The 18530-nt window shown below is 48.4% G+C and overlaps 1 protein-coding gene across 2 annotated transcripts in view; it reads left to right on the top strand.

Moving 5' to 3' along the window:
- Positions 1 to 3487: 3487 nt before the first annotated feature.
- LOC116941643 (serine/threonine-protein kinase 3-like) overlaps positions 3488 to 18530 on the top strand; it is a 146975-nt gene continuing 131932 nt past the window's right edge. For both annotated transcript variants that reach the window (XM_032952933.2, XM_032952932.2), the window contains exon 1: positions 3488 to 3834. In XM_032952933.2, coding sequence (XP_032808824.2) covers positions 3812 to 3834 — 23 coding nt within the window. In that variant the 5' untranslated portion in view covers positions 3488 to 3811. The remainder of the gene's footprint in view (positions 3835 to 18530) is intronic.

The following is an 18530-nucleotide window of genomic DNA, read 5'->3' as shown; positions in this document are numbered from 1 at the left end:
TTTTGGGTTAGATCGCGTAAGTGTAAATCGCCCGATGATGCTGGTTGATGTAATTACCAGCGAAACGTCGTACTACTCAAATTGCAAATGTTGTGGATTTACTCTCCAACATGCCGGTGGGCTGAAGTAGTAACGAATTGGCGCGTTGTTTACGTGACAAATCCCTTACTAATTGGTTGTGTCGGGTGGTGGAGGGTTACGACGCATTTATACTTACGCGATCTAACCCAAAAAACCTTTATTATGAATAATATTGGTCGCGAAAGCCTACGTGTTAAAATTTGCTGAATTCCTTTGAGCAAATTCCGTTACCGTATATAGCATTTGCTATAAGTCATGTCACATTGACAATCCACTGCTGAATGAGGGCCTCCTCCCCATATCGTGGTCATGCCGATTGTTGGACCATACCTCACCGCCAGGCCGGTAAATGCGAGGTTTAAGATCACTCGCCACCGATGTTAGCCACAGCCAAGAATCAAACTAAAGTTTCGGGTTCATTGCTGCAGTGCCCGCTAGCCGCTAATGCCACTGCACCGCCCACCGCCTTGAGTGTTGTCGCGTTCGTGAGTTCTCTCCTTGCACGCTGCCAGTTTTGATCCTCGTGCGCAACACCCAGAGACCGTGCCTAGGGTATGGCAAATTGGAGCCGACCGCCCCGGGCCCCGCGCTTGGGGGGGGGGGTGGAGGGGGCCGCGATTCAAAGTCATGATGTCAGAATACTTGGGGGGAGGGCCCATAGTGGAGTTTGCCCCAGGCCCCGCACACTCCCCCCCCCCGTCTCCATATGGACGGCCCTGGCAACAACACCCTTTAGGAATAAATGTAATAATGAATTTGTAACGAACACTCCAATTCAGTGATAAGTGCGGTCAAAATTATTTGAGAACGAGAAAAAATCACACAGTGCCCAAAACCTACAGCACCTCAATTTTACATCTCAGGTTTAACGGGACATTGTTTCAATCAACGGAAACAACACCCTTTAGGAATAAATGCAATGACTACTTTGGAACGAACACTCCAATTCAGTGACAAGTCAAAATTATTTGAGAGCGAGAAAAAAAACACACACACAGTGCCCAAAATTTACAGCATCTCAACTTACATCTCAGGTTTACCGGAGCACTGTTTCACCAACAGCTGGTGGTCAATGTGACGTGGGTATACGTTGTTCCCTGTTGCCCACAGAGCTGACCTATCCACGCTTCCAATTTCAGTTGGAAAGCGGTAGAACAAAAACAATCATTTGGCGCTGCAAATCGCGGACGGAGTCTGGCTCGGCCACACACGAGAGATTTATAACCAGCTTGCAATCTCCAGTTCTCGGCGCGAGACACCACCCCCCACCCCCAAGTAGAGCCATCGAACAGCTGACAGCTTCTGTAATATCAAGCAGCAGCAGCGTCGTCGTCGTCGCATCGATCCCAGCGAGAATCCGCGAGATTCGTTATCGATTGCGCTGCGATGCAAGGTCAGGCGAGCTTAATAGGCCATTTGTTTAACGGTTTCACAAACCGCACTGCTGATGAGACTCAGAAAAAAACGAAACCCATCTAGAGTTTTTGCCTGCTCGAGCAAGTTCTGCTGGTGGGGGGGACGACGACTTAGTGTTTTAAAAGTTATTTCAATTTGTATTTTCCGTGGTGATCGAGAGAGAGAGAAAGAAAGAGAGAGACTGCTGTTGTATTCAGTAAATATTTACAGGTTTGATCGCATTTGATTCCCCCCTCCCAGTTACTGATGCGATGTGACGACATCGCCTCCCCACTGGGATCTCATCGCAGCACGTGGCGCACAACCACATGTCAGACTGACGGCTCCGGAAGATGACATCACGTAGCCTGCTCCCTGACACCACGTGCACACGGCCTTATTCATCCACCCTAGGGAAACAACGGGACTAGGTCGCTTGGCTATCTTCGCTATATACCAAGGCCGTAGCCATGGAGTCAACATTGGGGGAAACCAAATTTTCCAGGGGTCTGGGGTCCCCCCCCCCCCAAGAAAAAAATCTAGATTTGAAAACTCATTTCCTGGCATTTCCTGCCTGAAATATTTAAGAAATTCACTAACAAATGGCATGGACTTTTTTTTTTACAATAATGCCCAATTAGTGTATTATATTACATTGCTCTGTTTTTTTACCTTTTCTTGTTTCATTGTATGTAACGGAAGATATTAGGGATTAATAAAGTACAACCATAACCACAATCATATAAACAGAAATCTATTTCATAGCAATATATTGGGGGGAGGGGGGGACATTTTGAGCATATTTGAATATGGGGGGGGGGATAATTACGGCTTTGCTATATACAGACTGCATCGAAGTGCGCCTGGGGGCAGCTGTATACGTACATTGAACTTCTTTCGCACCGCACGCAGCCAACCGTGCAGATCGGAGGTGCAGCTAAAGTAAACTTGTAACGTGTGGATCGCGTGCTCTTTGCGAATGATGCCAAACGGGTTGTGGTCCGAGACCAGGACTGACGTTTGTGACGAGAGGAACGAGCGCGCTCTGACAAGCCGTACTATGTAGACGACACCGGTAATTCCGCTCAAGCTGGACTCGCGCGTTTAGCTCCCTACCAAACTGGCATGAATGTACGCAACTGTACGTTTAACTTCTTTAGCACCGTACGTAGCCAGCCGTGCTAATCGGTAGCCCAAGGACAACAGGTTTAAGATCAATTATGCGGCCCATGCAATTTGCTGACTCCACGCCAATACTGGCGGAAGCGGCTCCAACTACAGTGAGAGAGAGATAAATCAATATCTGGACTCTAAGAGTATTCTGCCTACTCTTCCACGCTGACCAGAAGCCTTTGAAGAGGCAGGAATACCTACGATTTACCCCCACCACGCGCGACTTGCCCATCAGCAAACTGGCGGCGTCGCCCGTGTTGTTTGACTGCCGAGTGGAGGGTGTAAGATACAGCACTTGCCAATTGGTTGAACTGCCGCGCCCGGAGATCGAATGAAACCGCCCGGCGCTCCGCAATGCAAGTGCGCGGTTGTCTGCCAACCGTACCAACCACGGCGGCACGCCGGCCACGTCTGAAGCACATCCATGCAAACAACAACAACAACAACTACGACAACAACAAAACACACAAGCGGCGTGGCTATTAATAAGCCACGGCTCTCAATGGCAAGAAGCAGCAGCAACAGAAGCAGCCACGAGAGGAGGAGGAGCCTTACAAGTCTGAAGGGGGTGGGGGAGGAGGAGTGTGGGGGGGTGTACGGAGCACAGCGGAGGGAGGCAGTCGCCCCGGTAACGGGAGAACCACCAGCGAGCAGCCCCTGGTAACCGGGGAACCAAGAAACCCAAAAATAACCACGACGGATAAAACTGAAGCCACGCGTAAGCCCGGAATGCTTTTGCCAATCCGCCGGGCCCCAGGGAGTTATCGCACCATTCGTGGGTCGTGGCGGGGGGGGGGGCAGAGACAGCATCTATCGAGCCGGGGGTGGTGGTAGGGGGGGCGTGCTGTGCTGATGATGGTGGCGTTGGCGGTGCTGATGATGATCTCTGGGCGATGGTGACCGCGCGCATCGCTCTGCCGTGAAGGAGCCAGCGAGTGCTGCGTTGCATCGTCCGCGGAGGGAGAGCAGGAGGAGAGGAGAGGAGGGGGGGCGGAGAGATTTTCCTGTCGCCCGCCTAGTCGCTTCCCCGACGGCATGGACACAGCGTGAGAGGAGGCGTCCACGCTGTGTTCATTCGCCGGTGTTCCCCCTCGCGTCGTCTCTCGGCGTTCGTCGGCGTCCGTCGTCGTCGTCGTCAAACCGAGGCTCGCTGCGACGGGCGATGGACCGCGCGCAGCGCACGAGGTGCCCACATCCCGGACACGCAGCACGCGCACACACAGGAACAAAGGTCCCCCTATTACCCTGTATAGCCTGCACGGACTTTTAGGGGACAAGTGCTGTTAGCGAGCACCTACCAGGTTAGGCACGGCGCGCACGAGGGTGGGTGGAACAACAACAACCACGCCCGGCCGCCTTTGTCTCCCTAGTGGCCGATGTTTTATTTATTTATCCCACGCCGCACCATGTATTCGCGCACATAACAAGGACAAAGACACGCGTAGACACACACACGCGCGCGCGTGCTGCACACCCACACACATAGGCAATGTAAATATATGACATTATTGCCCACCGCTGCTGTTATTGTTCAAGCGTCAAGGTCACTCGGTCACGTGCGCGGCGCACTTGCAACGCAGCAGCAGCAGCAGCAGCAAGCAGACAGCCTCGGTTTGTGTCGGAGTTATCAGAACGCTGAATGAGTCAGGCCTTATTGACAGCCCTCCTCCACCACCACCATCACCACCAACCTCGTTCTATCACCCCCCCTCCTCTTCCATCATTTCCCCAGCTCTCCCCACCCCGCCAGCCCAATGTTACCCTGCGAGAGACACGCACAAAGGTCGCGTTCGGGCTGTTCGGTGATTCTCATCACGTCCAGTGCGGCGGTCTCCCCGTCAATGTTTGGACGGCGCTTCGCGTGCCTCCGCCGCGCCTTTGGTCAATGTGTGCATATGTGCCATGGATAAGTGCCATGGACCTGAAACGTCGACTCGCGTACCGATATCCTTTTAACAGCAACAGTGTTGTTGACGGGCGTGTTGAAGTTGTTGTTGTTGTTACTGTGGGCTTGTTGCACCACTGCTAACCGAATGATGTGTACCAATGCGCTGCACTTGCCAATCCACGGCTTTCCGGAGTTGTTTGACCATACTTCACCACGCTTGGTCAGCGCGTGTCGCAGCAGTAGACGTGATCGCACAGGAGTGCAGTGTTGCTGCACTGCCTTCTTTCGTCGACAGCGTGACGTTAGCTAACGTTGGCTGTGAGTGAGTTGTTTATCCCAAATATCGTGGTGGTGGTGGTGATGATGATGATGATGGAGTATTGTGATGCCGATGAGGGTGATAATGATGATGGAAGCTCACGATTGTCAGAATGTCAATATTTAAAAAAGAAACGCATTTGGAAGAGCGTGCTATCAATCCAAAGCATTTGTACAACATAGCCTTCTAGAATTCACACACAGCTTCAGCACACGATGCATGACGCGTGCTCTCATTGCAAGGACGGTCCCTCCTGATGTAGTGTTGGGATCGTTCGTTCAGCACCGAAGAGCTGCTTTCACTGGATGATTCAGTGGAACATTGCAAAGTGCCCTTAAAGTTGGCAACGCGCCAAGTGTATTGTCACAAGCGGCGTGCATGGGGCAACAGCGAAGAGTGATGGCTGTGCCGCACCGATGAGCCCCAACGAGGGCAAAACCGGTGCGTGGTTGTTTCACCGCATCCTGTTTGGGGTGGCCTAATTTATTTTTTATTTTTTTAACTCGTTCAGTTCAAGTTTTTTTTTATTTGTGTAACCAGAGTAAGAACTCAAAAGACCAGGATAGTCTCATTTGCGAGAGTGATCCGGGTCATTAGTCTGCCAATAGGCAGTACGATGATTGCTGCTGCATGTGATGCTAATTGAGCAATTTTGCGGTGTAAATTTTATAATATTGGCAAATGTGGACCCTGAGGCCAGCAACACACCGGCCTGCTCTTGTGAATGACATCGGGTTGTTTTTGTTTTTTACACAAACAAAGACGGCACGCAGTGCTCTCGTGGCCATTACCCAGGGCAGCCACTGCATTTCGAACCGTGAACTTCTGCAAGAAGTTGCTAACGCACTACCGCTGGGCCGTGTGCCACCGCCCTAGAGTTGGTGACCTGAATAATAGTAAATCATAATAATGACGATACTGGCATGAGTTCAGCTCCTGAGATGGTGGTCTAGACAAGGCTGAGAGCATTATCCGTGCAACAGTGGTGATCACTTCATTATGCGAGGCGTGATGGCAGCTGTGCCTTCCTGCTGTCTGTGAGCAGCGCACTCCTGCGTGCATTTATTTCAAGCCTGCACATATCGTTCTCCCGTTGTGTTGGTGTTTCACATCGTTTACAGGCAGTGTTAGATCTAACTCAGTTAAACAATTTTTATTTCACCAGGTAAGGCCCACTGAGCTATGTAGTTTTTTTTTTTTTCCCCGAAGCGACCTGGCCACGAATGATAGCTCAACGAAGCGGCGTATCGTGTGCAAATGTACAGCAGCCAAATACCCTAAACGCGTGATGTTGTTTCTAAATGTGGAGGGGAAAAAACCGGAGGACCAGGAGAAAAATCCATGCGACCACGTGGAGAGAGACACGCAAAACTCCAAACATGCAGCAGGCGTCAGGGTCGGGATCGAACCCACGATCTCCTATAAACCAGGCGAGGCAGTTAATATCACGCCCCCATGGCGCCGTGTGAAGCGCCCATAACCACACCTGCCAATAAGGAGGGTCTGGCATAAGCCAGCGATTATACGGTGAGCTGCACAATGGGTGGACACTTAAGATGGGTCACTTTGAGTGACATCGTCAGTGGCCAGTACTCAGTGAGGAGCGCTTCCAACTCTTAACTGGAACCCAATTGATATGTAGATGACCAAGCGTGCGTGGGTGACACGCTTATTTGTTTCCATCGGGCACTCGCTGCCGCTGTAATGCCCGATGCGTTTCTCGTCAGTCACGGGAAGCGATTGAATGTGTCGCTCGCCACGAGAGCACCGTACTGAAAATCAGGCCTTTGTCCGTTATATATATACACACACACGAACAACCACATATCGTGGTGGCTTAGTGGTTAGACTAAGCAGCTCTCAATTAGCAGTTTGTGAGTTCAAATCCTCGTTGGGGGTTGACTGGGCCCATCATCCCCCGGGGTCTCTAAAATGCATACCACTTCGTAGGGAAGTCAACAGATGTTTTCCAATGAATAGCTTCACCCTCATCCCCCCTCTCCATGATCTGAAAAATGGAATTTCCACCACTGGCTCAGGGCTGTAAACGGGAGATGAATACCGCAACGATACTCTGCTGGAAATAACTTCATGGTGATGTCACGCGGAATGCAAAGTATGATGGGAGGACCGATCCTACGGCCAAATTCCTGATTTTTCGAATCTACAAAATCACCTATCTAGGTATGTATGTTGAACTTCTTTTTCGCACCACACGTCCAACCGTGCTAATCGGAGGTGCGGGGGAAGGACAATAAACGAAACACAAAAAGCAGTTCTCAAGAAAATAGTTTTCTATTTCGACTTAAAAGTGCATAGCTCCAGTGGCTTCTGAATATCATTTCATTTCACTGCTGGATCAAAGCCTCTCCTCGCCGTTGCCATCTATCATGATCCTGCGATGTTAATAATCCACCAGCAGATGAGCTGATTTCATCGCTCCATCTCCTTGGTGGAGGCCCTCTCGGACGCGTTCCATTCCTTGGCTGCCACTTCATCACCACTCTTGACCGCTGTCCTGTCCGAAGCCCCGCTATCCCTTCGTACCAGTTTGAATCGCATAACGAAATGATGGATCTCATGCTAAAAATTTCTTGCTCGATTAAAACAAAAACTGCTGGCAAGACCTTTGTTTGGGTACGTTCACATTACCGTAACTGAACACCCGCGTGTAACCTTTGGCACCACGCACAGGCGTACGGTTGCACGTGATTACCGATGCCTGTGTCGTCGCACCTGTGCCAGTTTTGGCAACGCAGCGATCCGCGTGCCACGCGCGATGTCTACGACGAAGAGCCGAGCAGTGCCCAAATCATGGAATGGTGGAACTTAATATCCCTTCCTTTTTATTTTTTTAACTAAATTCAAACAGCACTGTGTGTCGTTTGTAGTCGAGTCTGGGCCAGTCCCTGACAAGAAATGTCAACACATTGGATTAACGTTGTATTTGCCATTCAAAACAGGCCTTCTACAACAAAACTATTAGCGTATTTCAAGTCTTCAATTGGTGGCTTAAATGGCAGTAACATGGTTTTATACGGGCAATGTTTGCATGTGCGTGGGAGGCACTGCCCTGCGAAGCCGTCGAGCCGAGTTCGATCCCAGCTCACCGCCAATATCAGTGACAAATATCTCAACCGGTCCTGGGCATCTCCTAGGTTAACTCTGCCGTAACGGAGCAGCTGATTCGGTGTGCAAGCATCAGCGTTGGGGAGGCAAAGGCGGCCAGGCGTGGTACTGGCCAACTGCCTCTAACAGCACTTGCCCCAAAATTCTGCTTATGACTATATGGGGGATCTTTGTCTTGATGTGTGTTAGGAATGGTGGTGTATGGGTTAGTCGATTGCAATACGAGCCTGGCGAATTGAGTCACCACGGCTAACAATTAGCAAGTGGTATCAGAACTTGTTCTGGGCCTTCCCTAGTTTGACTCGGCTGGGAATCAAACTCACGTCGCCGGGTTCGTAGCAGAGTGCACCCACCTCCGCTGTGGCACCATGGCTCTCCGACATACACACACCATACATACATACACACACACCATACACACGCACCATACACACGCGCACCATACACACGCACCATACACACGCACCATACACACGCACCATGCACACGCACCATACAAATACACACCATACACACGCACCATACAAATACAAAATTACCTCTAACTTTCTTGTTTGCATTACATTTCACTTGCGAGTTTACGGTTATGTACAGCATGCGTATCTGGCACGCTGTTTGTTGGACTTAAACAAGCTGCCTCTGGGGGGGGGGGGGGGGCGTGGTGGGGGGAGACTTTCCGGAAAGTGGAAGTCAGGTGTTGTTGCACCCACGTGTTAACTATAAAACATAGGGGTGGGTGAGTGTGTGGGAGGGAGGGGAGTTTCAAAGAACGTTTCATAGTCTCAGGAGATGACCGCATGCTTTGCTGCGGGGCTGTTGTGTTTAATTTAGGGTTGAAAAAAATGAAAAGGGGGAAGGGGGTGGAGGAAAAAGAATGACGTTGAATATTGTTGGGGTTTGTTTTTTTAATTGTTTCTGTAAAAAACACAAGTTATTTGCTTCGGATTGCACCCCGTCTAACCAGGAACCCGCAATGTGCCCTCTTCAAACATAAACAAATGCAGTTGGCCCAATACATTTAAAATCACGGACCAAAAAAAAATATTCGGAAAACATTTTCTTTCTTACCAAATGCATGTTGTTGAGTGAGAAGAGGGATAGGAAATTTATATTTTGTTAAATGTCTACGCCCATTGTTTAGGCGACACCTGAGCAACATCTGAACAGCCACCGAATAAAATGTTACTATTTCATTTTTTTTCGGGGGAAAAGCCCGCCTGAGCTATTAGCTGGCCACATATGGTGGTTGCTACATGGCAGCTCAAGTGGCTTGCGTTGTCATCATACGTGGGCATTTATAGCATCACTAGACAAAACCGAAACGCATGTTTTCGAAATGCGGAGGGCAAAACCGGAGGACCCAACGAAAAATCCACGTGACCACCACAATACACTCAACAAGCGATCTAAATTCTGTTCTTTCGGGTTTTTCGGTAAAGTGACGTAGATCTAAAAAATTTTTATCAAAATAAAAATAATATCACGACGTTTCGATCGCGACACATGCAACCGTCATCCTCTTTTTTCACCTGATGACGATTGCTTGTGTTGCGATTTAAACTTCGTGATATTGTAATTATTTTTTATTGTTTTTTCTATCTACGTGGCTTTACCGAAAGACCCAAACAATATGAATTCCTGCAGCCACGAAAGCATTAAGTCAAAATCTAAATGATGTTCGTATCGGCTCGTGAACAACAACAACAACAACGTGCCATGCGAACGCTTCCAAAACTTATGCTCTCATTTCTGTCAGTCCTCTCTCTCTTTCCTCGTTTGCCTGTCCTTACCAAATTACAAATTTGGATTAACGAAGAGCTTCGGCCACTGATACGCGGACCCCCCCCCCCCTTTGGGGGCAAGTGAGGTGATTTATAAATGCGTGAAATTATATGGTGCGTGAGAGTCATTGGTGAATAATCACGTATGAATCTGCCAAGATAAAATAACTATGCTAAAAAATTGTATCCATATGGTAACCCAGAACGATGATTTGAAGCCAACGTGACTGCAGGAATTACTCTTTGATTTTCTTCTTGGTTCTTTCGGTAAAGTCACGTAGAATGGAAATAAAATAATAAAACATAATAAAATAAAAAATATATGTTTTATTATTTTATTTCCATTCTACGTGACTTTACCGAAAGAACCAAGAAGATGAATCCCTGCAGTCACGAAAGCTTTAAATCGAAATTTACTCTTTGATTCTTTCGGTAAAGTCACGTAGAAAGAAAATAAATAAAATAATAGAGTACGACGTTTCGATTACAACACAAGCAACCGTCATCAGGCAAAAATAAGCGATTACAACACAAGCAACCGTCATCAGGCAAAAATAAGTTTGCCTAATGACGGCTGCTTGTGCTGCAATCGAAACGTCGTACTCTATTATTTAATTTATTTTCTTTCTACGTGACTTTCCGAAAGAACCAAAGAGTAACCCAGAACGACATCGAGGACCTTTATAAACTCCTTGACGGGAAACGACGTGGTTCCCAAGCGTAAGCAGCGAGCGCGGACGAATTACGTCACACGCACACAGAGCGTCCGTTGCATGTATTTGATTATTCTTCGCTTGCAGTTACTAGCTGGTTCGGATACCTCGCAAAAAGAACAATCGGTTAGAATATTGATGTTCGCTATTCATAATTTTTTTTTCTAAAATCATGTTGGGGGTACTCGGTTGAAAGAAAATTCAACGAGGGGGTCACAGTCGCCCAAACAGGTTGAGAACCACTGCTTAATCCCCCCCACATCTACGCCTCTATATAAGGAACTTCTCCACAAATCTGGCTGTCGCCTGATGAAGCTGGTTGTAATTACTGGCGAAACATCGTACTCGGATTGTAAATGTTGTGGCTTGGCTTTCCAACACACCGGTGTGCTGTACTAGTATACTACACTATACACTACTATACACTACACTATACACTAGTGCTGTACTAGTGACGAATTGGCCACGTTCTGTTTACGTGACCACCCTTACTAGTTGGCTGTGTCGGGTGGTGGTGGGTTTTAACGATACATTTATACATTTACACGATCTAACCCAAAAAACCTCTTTTATGGATGATATTGGTTGCGAAAGCCTATGTGTTAAACTAAGATTGACAAAGAGTTTGAGTTTAGCCAGTTGCCTGGCTATGCATGCACGTATGTTGAACTCTTTCTCACCGCACACTGCCAAGCGCGCTAATCGGAGGTGTGGGATATCACGGGAGATCTGTGGTGCTGGGCACAGCAGCAACACGAGAGGGGTGATTCGCAGTACCCCTAAATCAGAAACGTCATCAAAAAAACAATATCGAGAACGGTTTTTTTTGGGGGGGTTAGATCATGGAAATATCTGTCGTTAATTGCTGTGGTTTTCACACCTGATGATGACTGCTTGTGTTGCAGTCGAAATGTCGTGAGAATTTTATTGTTTTATATTAATATTATTTTATTGTTTTCCTTCTGCGTGACTTTACCGAAAGAACCAAGAATATGAATACCTGCAGTCACGAAAGCTTTAAATCAAAATTTAGTTAGGTTTGTTACGTCAACAAAAGGTGCCGATTGGTTTCTACCTCGGCAGACCGGGCGTGTTGAAGAATAAACCCACAACATTTACAATTCGAGTACGATGTCGAGTGGTACCGAGTTTAACGACGCATTTATATTTACGCGATCTGACCTTAACAAAAAAAAAAACCTTTATCGTGGATAATATTGGTCGCGAAAGTCTACCTACGTGTTCGTTCAACATCGAACTTCGTCAAGAAACGAACAGTAGACCCAATGCATAAGTGGCAACGTGGGTTTCATTTGTGGCCTTCGAGACGAAAAAGACAACACGTGGGCGAGGTGGCAGGGTGAGGGTTACCATCCCATCGGAGGACGCGCGGTGTTGTGATGAAGTCACCGCACCCCAGGGCACGGCATTATCACGAACCCTGATGAGCTTTGCACCCTGCGCTGTGGAAAAATCTTCACAGGATGGGGGGAGCAGGGGGGCGGGGGCGAGGAGGTGGTGGCGGGAGGGAGCGGGAGACGCGTTGACCACAACAGAGGACGCATGTTTTCCGACACTCGCTAAGGGCAACAAAGATCCCCGTATAGCCTTGAGAGACTTCTGGGGAAAGTGCGGTGAGCGAGTAGTGCCGATGCAGGCCAATTTGGCACGCGCCGGGGGGTGTGGTGGGTGGCCAGCACCAGGTACTCATTTGAGGCTGAGCCCACCTAGGGGAGTCCCAGGACCGCTTCAGATATTCGTCACTGGTTAGCGCAGCGATAATCGCAACGATACCTGCCGCTCCCCACTAAGGGCAACAAAGACAAAGATCCCCCGTATACTCTTTGGTTCTATTGGGTAAAGTCACGTAGGTGAACATAAAATAACATATTTTCACCTACGTGACTTTACCCAATAAAACCAAAGAGTATGGATCCTAGCAGTCACGAAAGCTTTCAATCTAGAATCCCCCGTATAGCCTGTAACAGACTAACGCGTAGGCTTTCACAACCAGTATTACTAATAATAAAGGTTTTTGGGTTAGATCGCGTTATTATGATCGCCCGAAAATGCTGGATGTAATTTCCAGCGAAACGTCGTACTACTCAAATTCTAAATGTCGTGGATTCACTCTTCAAACACACACCGGTGGGCTGAAGAAGTAACTAATTGCCGTTTTGTTAACGTGACACATTTTTACTGATTGGCCATGTCGGGTGGTGGAGGGTTGCGACACATTTATAATAACGCGATCTAACCAAAATAACCTTTATTATGAACTGTAACAGACTGTTGAGGGACATGTGCTGTTCCAGAGTAGCACCTATGAAGGCCGGCACGGGCACACGAGCTGGTGGGGTGAACAGCACCACGCCCGACATCAGCAACCCGGCCGCCTCTGGCGTGCTTTCTCCATCCAGCCCATTGCGCGCTGACGCATTATCATCATCATCATCAGCAGCAGCAAGAGAAAGCGCAGTAAAGCGCAACAGACACACACAGACACACGCGCGTGTGTGTGCGCGCGTGCACGTGCGTCTATGTGTGAGCGCTATCTCGAATGCGCAGGAAATGATCGTACTGTGGCCATCGTTTCCATGGTCGTGGTACAAACCAACAAACACACAGCCCCCGAGCTTTCATGGCACCGAGTCCAAAGGCTTGCCTTGCGCTCCACGTGTCCCATCCCACCACACACTCCCCCCCCCCCCCCCACCCCTTCGCCGTGCCACACACCACGTGGGATTCTCCATCGGCCGCCTCATCGCAAGCTTCGGTGTCAAGCACCACTCATATGCGGATGACACTATTCTCTTCACAGCCATCAATTCCCCCAATGCGTCTGGATTTGAGAGGCTCTCGGAATGCACCACTGCCCTGCAACAGTGGCTCTCCGCACTCAACCTTGCTCTCAATCCGTCAAAGTCAGTGGCCATCATGTTAGGTACCAGGCAACGTCTCAACTCATCCGCGCTCTCAACACACATACTCATCTTTGGTCCCAGCATCAGGTTCACCGATCACTTCAGCTACCTCGGTGTCATCCTTGATTCAACTTTATCCTTCGACCGCCAAACCAATCATATCATCAGTTCCTGTAACTTTTACCTTAAGGCTCTCATGCACCTACGCCCTCTCATCTCCACTGAAACCGCCAACACATTGGCATGTTGGATAGTTGGGTCCCGCCTCGACTATCGCAACTCCGTCCTAGTCCGGTCATCCTCTGGCAACCTCAAAAAACTTCAAAGACTTCAAAACAACCTGGCACGCGTCGTCATTGGCCGCACTCATCCCCGTCTCGACTCGCTTGGCCTGTCTCCGTGCCCTCCACTGGCTACCCATTGCCAGCAGGGTCACTTACAAGATCGCCAGCCTCTGCCACCGCGCCGTCACATCTGCCTGCCCCCCGTACCTCTCTTAATTATTGACGACTTGCAGCGCAGCACACGGCAGATGCCTTCGCAGTGCGACTCACGACCTCCGCTTGATACCAAGATCCAGGACGGTCACGGCTATGTGCCGCTTCTCGGTGGCTGCCCCAACAGTCTGGAACGCAGTCCCTCTGCACATTCGCAGCATCACCTAAATCATCTCCTTGAAGAGACACTTAAAAACTCACCTCTGCAACCACGCTGGGTGTACATTGGCCCCAGTCTGGTGACTAAAACTACAAGTTGGGGCCCCCTTGACAACCACCATGAGATTTGTTTTCAACAGTTTGAACATGATTTAATTTCATTAGAGCAGTGACGTCATATTGCAAAGAGGGCACGACGGAGCTGTAGCGGCAGCGTTTTCCGAAGACGGAGCGCCCGTACAGCGTTAAATGTTCGAGGCCGTGAGCGTAACGATGATGCGATTAGGCGAGTAAAACCGTGATGTATAATAGCCTGGGTGCGACTGTGCGAGACAACTCAAATATTGGGGCCCCACCTGACGAATTGCCCCAACCCCGTAAGCTGATGATGTCGTGATTACGCCACAGCTCTGCCTACCGCCTGGTTCGTGTGGCCGCGTGGCTCTGTGGCAGGCAAAGCGGTGCGTAACGGTACCGGGGAGATGCGAGGCTACGGCCAACCCAGTCGGTTGCTCCGCTTAACTCCAGTGGAGGTATGAGGCATAAGCTAATTAAGTACATATTTACGGCCCAAAGTAGCTCAAAACCTTTCCTGGATTCGTGAATAAAAGATAGAGGTTCTCCAAAAATCTGATCGTATTCGGATCATAATGAACATGGGAAGCTCATAATTCTAATAACACGGCAACATTTAATCTGGGTGGAGTTTTGTTTATCACGACTGGCAAATGCAGGCCCAAAATGCTCACCATCCAGCAACAAACAGCACTATCAAAGTTGTAACAGGCAGGCGTTAATCCGTTTTCTTAAATCGAGCAAAGGCTTGTCGTGCGAACTTGGGTGAAAGAGCCGACGATGGGAGGGGATTCCAAAGTTGCCCAGCACGAGCGAAGCAGCAGAAGTATTGATCTTGATTTGAAGCTTTCGTGACTGCAGGAATCCATAACCTTTGGTTCTTTCGGTAAAGTCACGTAGGTACAGTGAGGGAAAAAAGTATTTGATCCCCTGCTGATTTTGTACGTTTGCCCACTGACAAAGAAATGATCAGTCTATACTTTTAATGGTAGGTTTATTTGAACAGTGAGAGACAGAATAACAACAAAAAAATCCAGAAAAACGCATGTCAAAAATGTTATAAATTGATTTCCATTTTAATGAGGAAAATAAGTATTTGACCCCCTCTCAATCATAAAGATTTCTGGCTCCCAGGTTTATACAGGTAACGAGCTGAGATTAGGAGTACACTCTTAAAGGGAGTGCTCCTAATCTCAGCTTGTTACCTGTATAAAAGACACCTGTCCACAGAAGCAATCAATCAGATTCCAAACTCTCCACCATGGCCAAGACCAATGATGTCAGGGACAAGATTGTAGACCTACACAAGGCTGGAATGGGCTACAAGACCATTGCCAAGCAGCTTGGTGAGAAGGTGACAACAATTGGTGCAATTATTCGCAAATGGAAGAAACACAAAAGAACTGTCAATCTCCCTCGACCTGGGGCTCCATGCAAGATCTCACCTCGTGGAGTTGCAATGATCATGAGAACGGTGAGGAATCAGCCAAGAACTACACGAGGGGATCTTGTCAATGATCTCAAGGCAGCTGGGACCATAGTCACTAAGAAAACAATTGGTAATACACTACGCCGTGAAGGAATGAAATCATGCAGCACCCGCAAGGTCCCCCTGCTCAAGAAAGCACATATACATGCCCGTCTGAAGTTTGCCAATGAACATCTGAATGATTCAGAGGACAACTGGGTGAAAGTGTTGTGGTCAGATGAGACCAAAATGGAGCTCTTTGGCATCAATTCAACTCGCCGTGGTTGGAGGAGGAGGAATGCTGCCTATGACCCCAAGAACACCATCCCCACCGTCAAACATGGAGGTGGAAACATTATGCTTTGGGGGTGTTTTTCTGCTAAGGGGACAGGACAACTTCACCGCATCAAAGGGACGATGGACGGGGCCATGTACCATCAAATCTTGGGTGAGAACCTCCTTCCCTTAGCCAGGGCATTGAAAATGGGTCGTGGATGGGTATTCTAGCTTGACAATGACCCAAAACACACGGTCAAGGCAACAAAGGACTGGCTCAAGAAGAAGCACATTAAGGTCCTGGAGTGGCCTAGCCAGTCTCCAGACCTTAATCCCATAGAAAATCTGTGGAGGGAGCTAGAGGTTCGAGTTGCCAAACGTCAGCCTCGATACCTTAATGACTTGGAGAAGATCGGCAAAGAGGAGTGGGACAAAATCCCTCCTGAGATGTGTGCAAACCTGGTGGCCAACTACAAGAAACGTCTGACCTCTGTGATTGTCAACAAGGGTTTTGCCACCAAGTACTAAGTCATGTTTTGCAGAGGGATGAAATACTTATTTCCCTCATTAAAATACAAAACAATTTATAACATTTTGACATGCGTTTTTCTGGATTTTGTTGTTATTCTGTCTCTCACTGTTCAAATAAACCTACCATTAAAATTATATACTGATAATTTCTTTGTCAGTGGGCAAACGTATAAAGTCAGCAGGGGATCAAATACTTTTTTCCCTCACTGTATAAAATAAAATAAATCACGACGTTTCGGGCGCAACACAAGCGTCCGTCATCAGGTGGGAAATCCATGGTCTGATGCTGAGGCAGACTGTTTTAAAAGGTTTGAAATGGGTGTAGCCCAAGGGTCATCAAGAAGTGGCTGGTGCTAGTGATGTTAACGTGATAAATTAGCATGCAACTGTAAGATAGGAGAGCGGCCTCCTCGACGAGGTCTTGTGATCTGCAGCGTGGTGGTTGAACTCGGTGTACGAGTCCAGTCGGTCTGGTAGACCAAGTCCTCGGCCTGCGTGGAGGAATCAACGGTTAAAGCTCACAGGAACCGTAAACCACGGGCGTAGCAAGAGCAGAGTGACAAGGGGAGGCGACTCCCTAATAGAGGTTTTTTTTTAATGGGGTTGATTCGCGTAAATACAGATGTGTCGTAAAACCCGCCAGCACTCGACACAGCCAATATTCGAGGTTTGTCCCGTAAACAAAACGTGCCAATTAGTTACTAGTCCAGCACACTAGCGTGTTGGAGAGTCAACACACGACATTTACAATTCGAGCACAACGTTTCGCCCGTAATTACATCTAGCTTTAGCCTGATGGGGCTGATTGTAATTACCGGCGAAACGTCGCACTCGAATTGTAAATGTTGTGGGCGTATTCTCCAACACACCGGTGTGCTGTACTAGTCACGAATTGGCCACGTTCTGTTTACGTGACAACCCTTACGAATTGGCTTTCGGCGGGCTCAGTGACGCAATTATATTTACTTGATCTAACCCGAAAAAAATAACAACCTATTATGGATAATATTGGTCGTGAAAGCCCTACTACTACTACTACGTGCTAAAAAGGAGACGACTGACCGCCAGTAATTTCCGGCACCTCTGACGACCACCGTCGGCTGTTGCGGTGCCCCAATGGGTTGTTGGCACTGCCACCACTAAACTCCCTCCGCCCCCTCGCCCCCTCCAGCCACTCGCAACGGCTTGGACTCTATTCCTCCTCGGCCACCAACCCTCGACCAAGAAAATGAAATTTCACGCCACGGTGAGTGACGGTGGCCCTCCGTAACGAGCTGCGAATATATTTTAAAAAATAAATTGGATCACGTGACTCCCGTTAGGCTACCGCGTCGAGATGTTGACGCTGGGGGCCCGCGCGCATGAAAAGGTTCCCTCTGTGGCGGGGCAGTTGTTTGGTTTACACTTGTGCCAAAAAAACTTACATTTTTCCACACTTTCAAATCAGTTTGGTGTTTGTAAACATTTGACGAAAAGGTTTCCTGAAAAAAAGGCTCAATGTTGTGTTAATGTCGCAAAAAATGGGTTTTTTTTGCACGTCATGCCCAATTACACGCATACTTGTATTTAATATGTCACTTGCAAAACGCCGATAGTTTATTTTCTCTAGAGAATTTTCCCCTTGTTGTGCTGTTGGAATGTATAGCCTCATAGACTCTATGCATTGTACACTAACGAACCACACATTAGAAATGTATATTCAGTGATGAATATGCACGCCATATGTTCACACACACAGACACGAGTGTAGCTTATACACATGCGCATTTTCGCATGCATTGTGCGTACGATCTATGCTTTGTGCAACACCTTACAATGCGCTTGTATTAATATAATTAGCATGCGCGCATGTTGAAATTCGTTCGCACCGTATGTAGCCAACCACGCAAATTGGAGGTGCGGGAATATACGTGGATATTCCCGTATGGTCCGAAAGAAGTGGACCATTGGCTCACGTCTGGCCATGGCTAACGTCAGTGGCAGGCGATATGTAAACTCATCCTGCCCACCCATAACTCACCAACTCAACTCCCACCCCACCGCCCACCCCACCCATCCTCTGTCTGACACAGAATTGGTGGTGGGTTTCGTCCAGCAGTAGATTGGCAAAGGGCTGCAAAT

Source organism: Petromyzon marinus, chromosome 12, assembly GCF_048934315.1.
Source record: "Petromyzon marinus isolate PM22_M1 ecotype Great Lakes invasive population chromosome 12, UKy_Petmar_22M1.pri1.0, whole genome shotgun sequence".
Classification (NCBI taxonomy): Eukaryota; Metazoa; Chordata; class Hyperoartia; order Petromyzontiformes; family Petromyzontidae; genus Petromyzon; species Petromyzon marinus.
The sequence above is the reverse complement of the archived record's forward strand: the minus strand, read 5'-3'. Positions and strand labels throughout refer to the sequence as shown.